The sequence below is a fragment of the Callionymus lyra genome, chromosome 11, assembly GCF_982586985.1.
Source record: "Callionymus lyra chromosome 11, fCalLyr1.hap1.1, whole genome shotgun sequence".
Lineage (NCBI taxonomy): Eukaryota > Metazoa > Chordata > Actinopteri > Syngnathiformes > Callionymidae > Callionymus > Callionymus lyra.
Genome location: NC_141828.1, coordinates 10,238,022 through 10,251,182, shown reverse-complemented (window position 1 = coordinate 10,251,182; position 13,161 = coordinate 10,238,022). Strand labels below are relative to the sequence as shown.

The window sequence follows — 13,161 nt, the reverse complement described above, 5'->3', positions numbered from 1 at the left end:
TTCATCAGACCATCAGTATAAATAGAGATTTGAGGACTATAAAACATGCAGACATTACATAGAGAGGAAACATTGTTAAAAAACTTGTAATAAACTTCAAAAGTGCATTTGGAGATCTAGTGAAAGGACATATTTTTTTAAACTAAACTAAAATCAACTAACCTCAACACTGAAATTGTCCTATTGATTTGCCAAGTGTGTCTGATACAGTGTTGACACAAGTAGTGTCTTGATGAAGCTTCATGAAGCAGTGTCATGTTGTTTAGAGGTCAGTAGGTGGCGCCATCAGTCTAAAAATGATGTTTCATTAGAGCAGTTGTTCAAAACAAAGGGAAATAGAGCAGAGACCGCCATCTAGTGGACTCTGAAAATAATGACACTGCTTCATGAAGCTTCATAAAGACCATTACTGCTGTCAAGTAACTTTTTTTTAATGGCTTTACTTCTTACATAGTTTAGTTTAAGACCCAATAAAAAAGATAAAAAGGCAAATGGGGAAAAAATATTCTTTCTGTACTTTGCATTAGAAAAGCTATTCATCCATACAATTACTTACTAGTGACCACTGATGGTCCGATGAAGCTTCATGAAGCAGTGTCATTATTTTCAGGGGCCACTAGATGGCGGTCTCTTTTCCTTTATTTTGAACAACTGTTCTAATGAAACATCATTTTTAAACTGATGGCACCACCTACTGACTTCTAAACAACATGACACTGTTTCATGAAGCTTCATCAAACCATCACTTACTAGTTGACATTAAAATACACATTTTGAAAGAGAGTTGAATATAGGCCGTTTCTAAACATATTAAATATAGTAAAACATGTGACTTATATTATCTGGACAACAAATTAGAATCTTGGCAGAGGTATGTACTGTTCTGGTGCTATTCTAGTTGATATTTAAGCAAGTTAAACGCAGTACCTGCGTGTCCCTCAAGAGTCTAATGTTCTTTGTAGAGATAAACTTGTCTCCCACAGTGTTTGAATAGTTGTATTTGCATAGATTCCAGGCTGGATTTGCATTATTTCTCTGTGTGACCTTTTGCTCAGCTCTGCTCTGTAACTTCTCTTATTTTGTACGACTGTGTACCGAGAGCAACTGTGTCATCAAAGCAACACAAACAGTTATTGGTTTAAAGTTCCGAGCGTCGTGCTGAGTGTGTTTTTCTTTTTGCTTCTGTCTGATATTGTTGATTTGTTTTCCCCATTAAATGTGTCCCTATATGGGGCTTACAAGGAGCTTTTATCAGCACCTTTTTCTTCATCTTCACCTTGAGAAAGGCAGGACAGGGAAACACTTCAACAATATGTCCAACTCTTGGGGGTAAGATTTGTTTCGAATGTTGAACTCAGCTGCATCGATCGCTCTCACACAAGTTTCAAGGAGACTCTAATCTGTCGGCGTTACGATGTTTCCTTCCGATGGTCAGCTGGAATCAGCTCTACTGACTGGAATTTAGTGACAAATAATTTAATCTAATTGGAGCCTTGAACATCTTCCTCTGCAGGCATCGGCCTTCTCAGGACCCATCCATCTTTCCTACTTACTTTTCTAACGTTATCGAGATGTCTTCAAAATTATCTCAGTCACAAACAACTCCTGAAACATCCTGGGTTTAAAAAATATACAGTTAACTGATGGAAAAAAATGGGAAAGGACAAGTAGCCTTCCAGTAATACACTTTTAATTGACATAATCTGTTCCCTTATGAGGTGTGTTCAAACAGTTTGTTCAGATTATAATTTGTCAAAATCCAGTGACTGCATTTAAAAAGAAATTGCTGAAATGCCCAACGTTTTCCTGGGTATAAAAATACAAGTGATAGTCTGATGAAGCTTCATGAATCAGTGTCATTATTTTCAGAGTCCACTAGATGGCGGTCTCTGCAATATTTTTCTCTGTTTTGAACAACCGTTCTAATGAAACATCACATCATTTTTAAACTGATGGCGCCACCTACTGACCTCTAAACAACATGACACTGTTTCATGAAGCTTCATCAGCCCATCGCTACTAGAACATGCAATTTTTTTTATTGCACACACAAATGTGAGTCTGTACTACACATTTTTTTTAACAAAATGTTTTTTTCGTAACATGTGAAGCCCAAAAGCATTTTTTTTTTACATGTCAAAGGTGGTTAAGAAAACTTGGTTCAAAGAGACTGCTTGATGTTGATATACATTTCAAATTAAGTAAACTAAAACAAAAGTTGTTTATGTTTTGCTTTAAATTCAAAGGTTTGCCATAAACATAGGCGTTACTATAAAATCAGTATATTAGTTTTTACCATATAAAGCAGGGGTTCCAAACTTTATTTATACCACGGACAAGTCAGGATCATATTCACGGACCAACGTTCAGATGTTAAATAGCAAAAAATACAATAGCATGAGCCGCAAAATAACTACAATTAAGTGCATGAAAAAACATTTCCCCATAACCCTGACTCAGCAGGAGAACAAGATGTGTTTGATTCTATGTAAGGTAAGGTAAGTTAAGGTAAAACTTTATTGATCGAAATTGTTTAAATGTATGTTTGATTGTATGCCGACGATGGTGTTCTGTATGTGTTTGTCTCCAACGTTTGTGCAAATGTGTGAGCATGTTTGTGTTTAAGCAGTATTTATATGAAATGAGGGAGTTTGTGTTTTACTCATTTTCACTAGTCAAGAGGCACACGGTAATGTTTATTTTTTATTTTGATGTCAGATGAACATAAAAGTCGTCCAATGGCTATGTTTATGTCACAGTACCGATTGGAATCCAGTAGGATCTGGAATCCTACTAGTACAGATTCAAATTCCAATCGATTCCAATCGATTTCAATCTCTAATAATAATAAATAAATAATAATAATAGAAGTAATAGAATAATAGTAGAGATTGGAATTCCAATATTCAGATCCCAGTTCAGTAGTAAGTAAGTAAGTAAGTAATATGTATTTATATAGCGCTTTTCCAGACCAGGGTCACAAAGCGCTTACACAATCATAACAATATTCAATAAAGTATATACTTTAAAGATCAAGATAAAACTGATAACACAACAGGAGTTCCAGAAAATCAAGGAAAAGCCTGAACAAATAAAAACGTAGGATTCCAATCTTTACTGTGACATACTTAAAAAAAAATAAATAGACAAAACACACCATAAGCCTCGTCTTTAGTGGAGAATAATTTTACCAAACAATGGAGTTGTACAGTGAAAATTTGATGTTTGATTGGGTAGAAGTGAAATAATGGCGTACCAGTCAGTTCCCACGTGTCAGTCAGTTCCCGAGCTTCAGTCAGACACTTCATCCGTCAGCCCGGGTGGTGTCAGGGGTGATGACGTGCGGCAGCGGCCTGGCAGATGTTCAGTAGGAAGTGATATCTCTTCACAACCACCAGCGATGTCAACGCCTGGCAGGCGGCGAAACATTCTCGCTTATTAGCCGTTTATTAAGTCAAGGACGTGGACTATGAGTTACCGCTGTCCTCTTCTGGATGTCGCAGCAGGCGCCGAGAAGCAAACGGATCACCTGTTTCCAATTACGTACTGCCCTCGTTGCTAACGTTGAGCCACGACTGATCTCCACAAAATCTGTGGAATAAAACTAGGATTTGGACATTTGAAGAGAAGCCTTTCTTTGTTAATACCTGGGGATGAAAACGGAGAGGAACAATGTTCTTTTTCTTCTTCTTCACTCCCTCACAGGGTTAGGAAGAAAGAGGCCAAAATGTCTGGATAAAGTTACGCTGATAAATAAAAAAAACTTTTCTTTTCCTTTTCGCTAACAGAGTAAATCTGGAAAAGTGTGAACTTGAGTAATGACTCAAAGAGATCAGTTATATCGCTGTACCTTTACATACATTAATGGGTAGTTTTAAAAGTACTACGACTGTCATTAGATAAAACAAAGAGCAGATTCCTACTAGTGATGGTGTGATGAAGCTTCATGAAGTACTGTCATTATTTTCCACTAGATGGCAGTCTCTGCACTATTTTAAACTGATAGCGCCACCTACTGACCTCTAAACAACATGACACTGCTTCATGAAGCTTCAACAGACCATCACTACTTCCTGGTGTTACCATATCATATTTTAACCTGCTGTAACCATAGACTGTATCATATCTGTCACATCCCCCCCATCTGTGACTAAACCATGGTTTTGAAGCCGATCCAATGTCAATGCCATCTTAGGAATTCATCTGGATTAGTCAAAAGAGGCTGAGTTTGGTTGCACTGAATTATGGATTTGATGACGAAACTGCAACAATTTAGCCTCAGGCTGTATCAGTTAACACACTCGTTGAACAACCCTGCCTCTTATTGTGCAAATCCAGGGGAATAAAATCAAAAGGGAAACTTTATTTAAAAACAATGCCCCCTATACAATGTGTCAACAGTAAAACTGGTGTCTAAGACTCATGCTGAGATTTGAATCAGGCTATAAATATGTTTTTAATGTCGTATAAGTCTATTTTTTTGGCATGTCTGCGGCAAGCCTCAAGTGGACACTTGATGAACTGCAGGTTTTAGCACTTTGGCGTTGGCTACACTTTTTAAAGCCAGTGTTTCTCCTCAGCTTTAATGTGTTATCTGATCGCAACAGAAGAATATTCGTAGAATTACTGACACGTCATGGAACTGGAACATCACGGTACAGAAGCGCGTCAGTACCGAAATCTTTTCTTTTTGGTCTCGATTGCTTCATTTCTAGGGAAACGTGAGAATTCCCACCAGATGCGATGTCTCTGACGAGTCCCAAAGGATGCACATTTTTAAATCACATCATCATTAAATGACAAAGTTTCTTGTACAAAAGAAGAAACATTTAATCAAATAAAAAGAAAAAACACTTGAGTCATGGGTTCAAATCCTCTTTTGTTCGTCAATTATTTTAGTGTCAAAAAACACCACAGCTGTTGCACTTCTAATCCTGAACTTGAGGCTCCAGGAGTGACAGTGTTTCAATTCCCTGAATCCCACAGTATTATAAATATATATTTTAAAGTTCTCAGTGTTATATATTTGGTAGATACAAGTAAGTAAGTCCTTTTTACTCATAAAGCAGCTGAAAACCTTGTCATTAGCATGAATCCAACAGACTGCTATCGTTGTGCCTGGTGGTTCTCGGTTACCTCTCTCTCCGACACGATCTCACCCCACCTCCAACGCCATCTCTTCTCCGTGGCGTGTCAGGTCCAGTTTAGCACTTGAGGGTAGAATGTGTCAGAACCGCGCAGCCGTATCTCTCCGGGCCGTCTCGCTTCCAAGGTGAGTCAGCCCTCGTCACCTCTCGTTCAGAGACATCGCCCGTCATGCGGTGTTGGTGGAGCGCCGGTGTTTAATCGTCCTGTCGTCATTTGTCAGGGAAAATACTCGTCTGCTGGAGGGCGCCAGTGTTTACGGGTGCAAGGGGGGCTCCAATATAAATCTGCTCCGTCGCCGTTGCGTTTTTGGCCGCTTGGTTTGTCGGAGGAGCTTGGAGCTGGTTCCACGTGTCGAGGTCAAGGAACAACATGGCTCTCTGAGCTACATAAACGTCGTAACTATTTGATCCCTGATTTTTTTTAGAATCTCAAAGTTAGGGTTCAGTTCATGAGTGATTAAAGATAATAAAACAATACAGATCAGTAGTAATTGATGAATACTTTGCATCGCTCTTTCATGGTGAAGAAATAATCAGATTTAAAAGACAATCCTGTCCATTCACCAGTGGTTTTAATCTCTTGTTGGGCCGAAAATTTGTTTAGCAATGAAGAAAAAAGACAAAAATAGTTAATTTATTGGGTTCACTTTAGAGGATAAAGCAGAGTGGATAACAACAAAACAAATCCAAGTGGCCTTCTGATATTTTGATGGTCTGATGAAGCTTCATGAAACAGTGTCATTATTTTCAGAGTCTACTAGATGGCAGTCCCTGCAGTATTTTCCTTTGTTTTGAACAACTGTTCTAATGAAACATCCTTTTTTAAACTGATGGCGCCACCTACTGACCTCTAACCAACATGACACTGTTTCACGAAGCTTCATCAGCCCATCGCTAGTTTTAATTCTTCATTTTGCCGGCAAGAAAAAAAACAGCCTAATACTAGAATTTGAATTAAATTACATTTATTGTTTTCCATTTTAATTTGTGGCCAAAGTTACACTTGAACTGGACCAATATGCTGTTTTAATAATAATAATCATATTTTTTATTATTTTTAGATGATTTAGAATCAACTGATTCTTCAAGAAAAGCAACTTAAAGTGGCTTGGGAACTGATCTAGGACTTTTCCAGATGAGACACTCCAAGCCTGTCCCACCGTGACTTGCATCAGAGGAAGGACACATTAGAGAGGTTTTCTTGATTTAACTCTGGTTGTCTTTATTATCGCCCTGGAAGAGAAGAGGAAAGGTATCTATGAGGAGGGAAACATGGACCTCTTTGCTCCGGTTGCTGCCCGTGTGACTCAACCTTTAATAAACAGTGGAAAATCAATTCAATAAATGAAGAAAATCCAAGTTAATATACTTAAATCTGTGAATTGAAAAGTCCCACTTCAGCTGAGTAAATATTCAACCTCCAAACATAATTATCTTTTTAAAGATAAAAGTATTTTTTTAATCCTTTGAAGTTTGGCAAAAAAACGCGCCGACAGATTTTTCAGTACATCTGACTTCCTGTTTGTTTGTCTCCTCTCTAGATCCGGTTCTTGGCAGCCGGCGATGAAAGCGACATATTCGCCCATCTGGGCCTCGAGTACATTGAGCCTTGGCAGCGAAACGCTTAGATATCGACTCCTCCTCGACTTGACGACACCTCGCAAGTACAACTCCAGCGACCTGCGACTCCGTGCGTCTCTAACTCCTGTAAACAAAAATCATGTTTTCTTCTTTCTTCTTTTTTATGCTGTGTGTGGTTCAAGTTCCTGGTGCATAACTTTGCTGATTCACTCTCCAGTAAACACATTTTCGGCTCCATTCAAGGCTTGTTTCTGTCGTAATCACATGCAAGAGTGGAAGATGAATGGAGCGCTGACAGTCGAGAGGAAAAGATGGTGTAAGACGGCTGGAAAACGACCTATGGAAGCGAACAGGAATGAGGAGGAGACGGAGCTTTGTTGAGCAAAATGTTGTAATCACCCCCCCAACCCCACCCACCGGCAGGGGAAGTGGCTGGTGTGAAGCTGAGCCAGGTCTCTCGGGAGTCGAGAGGTGTGTAATGAGCTTCAGAAAGAAGGAGCTCTTCTCTTTTTCTATTTAGCCTCCGTCTTCATCCGCTAGAGATCGTTTCTCGCTGCTATTTCTTTCTCTTTTCTCTCACAATACCGACCAAATTCCCAGATGCTGGGATCCAAATTAGGCAATCAGCCTGCATTGGGAAATCACCCGGAATTAAACCCAAAGGTAAAGCAAGTGGTTTCGGTCGTGCTCCGCGGAGATGAACGTGCGACAGCAATTACGCCGCCGTCGGACCTCTGGAAGCGTCCACAGCGGGGTCGCCTGAAAACTGTTTGTGGGGAAGGAGGAAGGAGGCGACTCTGCGTGTGTTCAGTCTAATCAAGCACAGGAAGCATTAGTGCGACGTTACTGAACAGACGGAACCAGGGGAAGTCCGGTATTTTGAAGGCGGGGCGAGATGGTGGAGCCCAAGTTTTCCAGCAGAGAGTACGTAGTGACTTAAATAAATGTGTAATTCTACTGTCCACGGTGGACACACAGAGATTTTAGACTTTATAAGTAAGTTAGTAATATTTGTAGAGCGCTTTTCTAGACCAGGGTCACAAAGCGCTTCAATTATCAAAACAATACCCAATAAAATATATACTTAAAAGCTCAAGATAACACCGAAAAACAACACAGGAGTCCCAGAAAATCAGGGAAAAGACTGCACGAATAAAAGTGTCTTGAGAATTTTCTTGAAGGAGTCCGTAGATCATACAACACAGAGGGAGATCGTTCCAAAGCTTAGGAGCAACAGTCTGGAAGGATTTCTCTCCTCTGGTCCAGAAGCGTGTTCAGGAACCATCAGTAGATTCTGACCTCAGAGCCCGAGCTGGGGTGTAAGGCTGGATCAGATCACTGATGGAAGGTCTGACCATGAATAGATCTGAAAGTAAGAAGAAGTATTTTAAAATTGATCCTGAAAGAAATTCGCAGCCAATGAAGACATTTAAGGATCGGAGAAATGTGAGTTCTTCTACTAGAGCGGGTCAGAATTTTCGCGTGTTGAGTGTCAAACTCATTGTACAAGGAAGCAGAGTTTTGCTTTTACGAGGAGGTCACCAGCAAAACAAAATGATTGAAGGAAAGAATTAATTTTCATTACAAACTGCTATAATCTATAATAATATCTTATTATTTGTACACACAAAATAACATTTCAAATACAGCTTAAGCCAAAATTAAAACAATAGTTCGAAAAAGAAGTACATTTATTTTTTCCTCTTCCTAATCTTCATTTTGTATTGTACGTTTTGATGATGAAGTGATTATATTTTAATCTTTCAATCATTTTAAGATCTTTGAGTTTTTCTCCTTTGATCTATGCTCTTTATATTTGGACCTTGTTATTTTTATTTGAACTTTGTTCTTGCATTTATGAAACTTCTGTACCTTCGATCGTCTGCTGTGAACTGGAAACCTTATTTCCCGAAGGAGATCTCCAGAAGGATTAATGGAGTCTACCTAATCTAATCTAATCTAAATTGCCACAAACACAGACATCCATAAAAAATACATCAAATATAGGCACTCATGGCAATCTGGAATATATATCATGCATTATCTTTATAACGCAATATACCACCATAAATATACCAAACTCTCTATACCTGGGAGGCTCAATCTATCTCAGTTACCTCTTTGTTTGATTTCTTTCAAACATTCCTGTAAAATTAATTTCTATCGACATCAGTTTTGTTCTCATTAGAAGTCTCCGATAATTGTGGACGTCCATAATCTCTTGTCCGTTTTTTATCTTTAACACGGACATCTTTATAGGTCACCGTATCAACATGAACATTCCTTTAGTGAAAAATGGGGGGGGGTATCTGATTATCCTACAAAATAAAATACAGAAAATCACATTTCACCGAAATATCCTGGAAACTATCCAACCAAAATGAAACACCCATTAAAACACAGATCAAAGGAAATAGATAATGAATCAAAGAATAAATTACCATATTTTATTGGTGATCCGGATTACCATCTGGATACTTAAATCTTTTGAAGGATTTGAAGAGCTTTAGCAAAAAGCTCCAACAACTTTCTTCCAGAATGAACTATTTTTTCAGATGCAAAAAAGGAACCCAACTAGTGAGAATAAAAATTGAGTGAAAATGAGCAGCTGAGAGGAAGTCTGAGCTCCCAGAGTGTTTCCCTCTCACTCGGATCTAATGTGATGAGTCCATGTTATTGGCCTCGGCCGAAAAGTACTCACAACAAACTCCTCACTGCTCCTCCAACGCCGCCTTAGCCTCTTACTCACTGTTTGTGGTTGTTTTTTTTAGGGAGCGAAGCCTTCAAGAGAATTTTTCAAATTTAAAATCCACAAAGTCGCAATTTGAGGCGCGAACCTTCCCCTTTTCCCTCGATTTCCTTGATCCCACTAAATGCTCTGCGACACAATCCTTAGCAGAAGGAAGCAACAGTCTCAGGAGTCATTTATGTTTCACTTTCAAAGAAAAAAAAAAAAAAAAAAAAAGATTGCTAAAGTGAAGAGAAAAAAACCCAGAATAAATTTGTCCTGTTCTCATTTCTGCAATTCAATATTCCAGAGGGTTTCTTTTCACTCTCACATGAAATATTTACCAGTGTTGGGGGAGTAAGAGTCTGTGGCACTCGATTCAAGCAGAAAATACTTGTTCTGCTTTTCCCGACAGTTGCAAACTCTCCTCTCCTGCTCTCATGTGTTCTTTGTAATCAAATCTTTTATCATTCCAAAGCAGTCTTGACAAGCATACACCCAGGAACTGATTACAATTAAGATTCCTGCGAAAGTCTTTGTGTGGAATATGCTCTTCTTGTTATCCCAAATTACATTTTGAAAAAAAAACGTCTGCTGCTTCAGGGAACCTTATAAACAGCTTCTAATTGATACTGAGTGAATGTGGCTCATTGCTTTCCGGAATTCATCTTTATTCTTCGTTTCCCTTTCTTTATTTCATTATTCATTACCGCTTAACGCTATGAGAATTATCATTATCTGGACTCCTTTTTTTTTTTTTAAATACCTTTAGATCCATAATATTGGATTAATTTTTTGTCTTGCTGTAAAATCAAAAACATGCAACTGCAAAAACATCTATACATCGATATTTCTATAGAACAAACAGGTGCCTGTAACACGACAGTAACACGGCTGGATAATAAAAAGGAGAAAAAACACTACCCTACCAGGACACACAACTGTCAAATTCCGGCCATCTGCTTTTATTATGCTGCCGTCTCCAAAGTCTAACCATAGATTAATTGATGCAAAGTTTACCTACAGCATCTGTATTTCAGAATCAGAATCAGATACTTGTATTGCCAATGTGGTAAACACAACATAGAACACACAAAAATAATCAAATATAACACAAAAAATAAGCAATAGAAAAACAGCACCAAAGCACCTGCAGCATCTCAATTTCCTTCCTTATCAACCAGATCAATAACTTTTAACCTAAAAATTGCATCTTATGCATTTTATATGAATACGTTTTAATACTGTTGTTGTTGTTGTAATTATTATCACTATGTTTTTGCTTATTTTTACTTAATACTTAGAACATATCTATGTAAGAAGACAGAAAGAGAAGAACTAAAAAACTATTTAAAAATGACCCTAATGAAACATGAACAGAAATTATCAAAAAAATAAAATGTTGAAAAAGTTAATTCTGTTTAAAGATACAAAATTTTTAAGAATAAATTATAATTAAAAAAAGATCTTAAATCTTTGATCTCTCGGTTTAAGAAACTAAAAAGGCCAGAAAAAAACCCCCAAAGACAATTCGGAAAACCAAAACTGACATTTCTCTGTAACTGTCGAAGCTTCCTCGAAGAAACATCATGTGACGCTCATTCTGAACTCATTTGGCTATTCATTACCGCCGACCAATCCTAGGAGGCCATTCAATGCAAATCCTCAGTTTAGCTGGCGGCAGTCCGGGCACACGTACCTAGTTTATTAGTTTGCATACCTGATGTATCTGAGCTCCGACTGCGGTGACAGACGTGTGAATATGAAAAATTGCTTTTGGGGAATTTACATATAAAGTTCCGATTTCTTGATTTGAATTCCATCCGACCGTCCAATCAGCTTCCTTCTTACCTATGCAACACTTTTGGCTTCGTCTATCCGTCTTTTTGTCATTCACCTCCTGACAGCCGTCAATCAATCTCGCTCCGGCACCACGTCTTTACACGGCACTTTGTATTGACACGGAGTTGTGTACGCAGACGACGTCTCACTCATGGTGTCTCACAACATCACACTCTCAACGGTGACCTTTCGGCGAGCGTGATATCTCAAATGACGTAGGGCGTTGTGTCGCTCTGTCACGTTGTCACGCCAGATATTAGGAGGATGATGGAGCGCGTGCGATAAGGCGACACTTTGGCATTGACAGGGAATGTTGAAAGACAAATGTGTTGCTCTTTGAGGTGGACGTGTGTACCCGCGGGACAGGCATCAACTGTCCAACTCTCCACGAAGTGGACAGAAACTATTTTTGCAAACAAAATGACTGAATGTCACATGAACTGTAAGTGTGAAAACGAATGTGACTCACTTTAGAAGTGTCCCACGAGCTCCGTCTGAGAGGCCAAAGGCAGAATTGGAGAACCACGGTGATGGTTGAGAGACGGAAGAAGCTTCCAAACATGAAAAATGATTTGATTTCTTCCGTAAAATTAATTGTCATTTCAATAGAATCAGGTAAAGATTCACAGAATATCCTGATCCATTGCTTCCTGGCCTTCAGGAGACCAAAAACATGAAGATTCACAAAGCAGAATCAGAACCCTCTAGATGACACCGCCTGATCTAAAACCTTTAACTTTGGTCAAGGATTACGTAAAACCCTCAGGTACATTTTGAACTAAAAGTGCCATCAACAGTTCACAAAGTAACACTTCATGTATATCATAAACTTTCCATGAATATGTAGTTGTCAGTCATCAGTAAAATGCACCACAAAAATATGTATTTAACTATAAGTGTATTAAAAAAATATTTTTAAGATATGGTTAATATGTTAAAAGCAAATGTTGAGAAAAAATAAGTTTCAAGATGGAAGTGGAAGATGTGAATTTAAAGTCTGAGAGTGAAAATATGTGTTTTCATCAGCAAATAGAGAAACTTCACTGGAACTCAAAACTAAATAAAATAAGCTTAAGATCAAAGGTTGGAATTAGAAAGTCATTTTGACTGTCACATGGAATAAACACAAGAATATTGGGTCAAAAAATGTCTCTTAAATACTTTAAAGTGACATTTGAAAAGGAGGTCAAATAGATATAAACGTCAGAAATAAATATTATGGAGTCAGTTTGTAATCACTTTGACCGAGGAATGAAGTTTATACAGCTTCTCGAAGTTGTCGTTTATGGAGAGCACGATTACAAACATTCCATCAGCCGTCGTGTGATGTTGTGAAGTATCGAGGAGTCACTCGCCTGTTCCACAATAACAACAGCACGGCTAGTGGCGATCTTGAGACCTTTTCCGACTCCTCGTCCAGCGTGGACTGCGTCTGTGAGGAGGTCGACTCTGACTCGAGACCTGAGGAACCATACCTGTCGGACGAGAGGGCGGATGAGCCCAATTCCGATAGCGACTATGGAGGTGAAGTTCTAGGCGGAATGGTAAGTGAGGCTCAGCTGATGCTGCGGGTGATTAGCATATAACCCCGACCTTCAATGTCGCTACAGTTTCCAATGTATATTAATGATGTTTTTTTTTTACAAATTTCCAAACTATTCTCAATTTGTTATTGGGGTTTGGCCTTTTAGGGGGTCTTGTGGGAGATGCACCAACATGCCGACGGTGCAGGAAAGCGCATGCTGCCACGAGCAGATGCGGGTGTGCGAGCGGAGGGAGAGGCAGCCTGACATTGTGTGTATCACACAACAACGTGGCTTTCCCTGAAGTCTGCTTGAGCGACGATGTCCTCGAAACAGCCTA

The 13,161-nt window shown here is 38.9% G+C and overlaps 1 protein-coding gene across 1 annotated transcript in view; it reads left to right on the top strand.

Moving 5' to 3' along the window:
* The window catches only part of dntt (deoxynucleotidyltransferase, terminal), a 100,771-nt gene extending 93,829 nt beyond the window's left edge, over positions 1-6,942 (top strand). The window contains exon 11 of the mRNA XM_087802308.1: positions 6,689-6,942. Coding sequence (XP_087658434.1) covers positions 6,689-6,775 — 87 coding nt within the window. The 3' untranslated portion in view covers positions 6,776-6,942. The remainder of the gene's footprint in view (positions 1-6,688) is intronic.
* Positions 6,943-13,161: the final 6,219 nt, after the last annotated feature.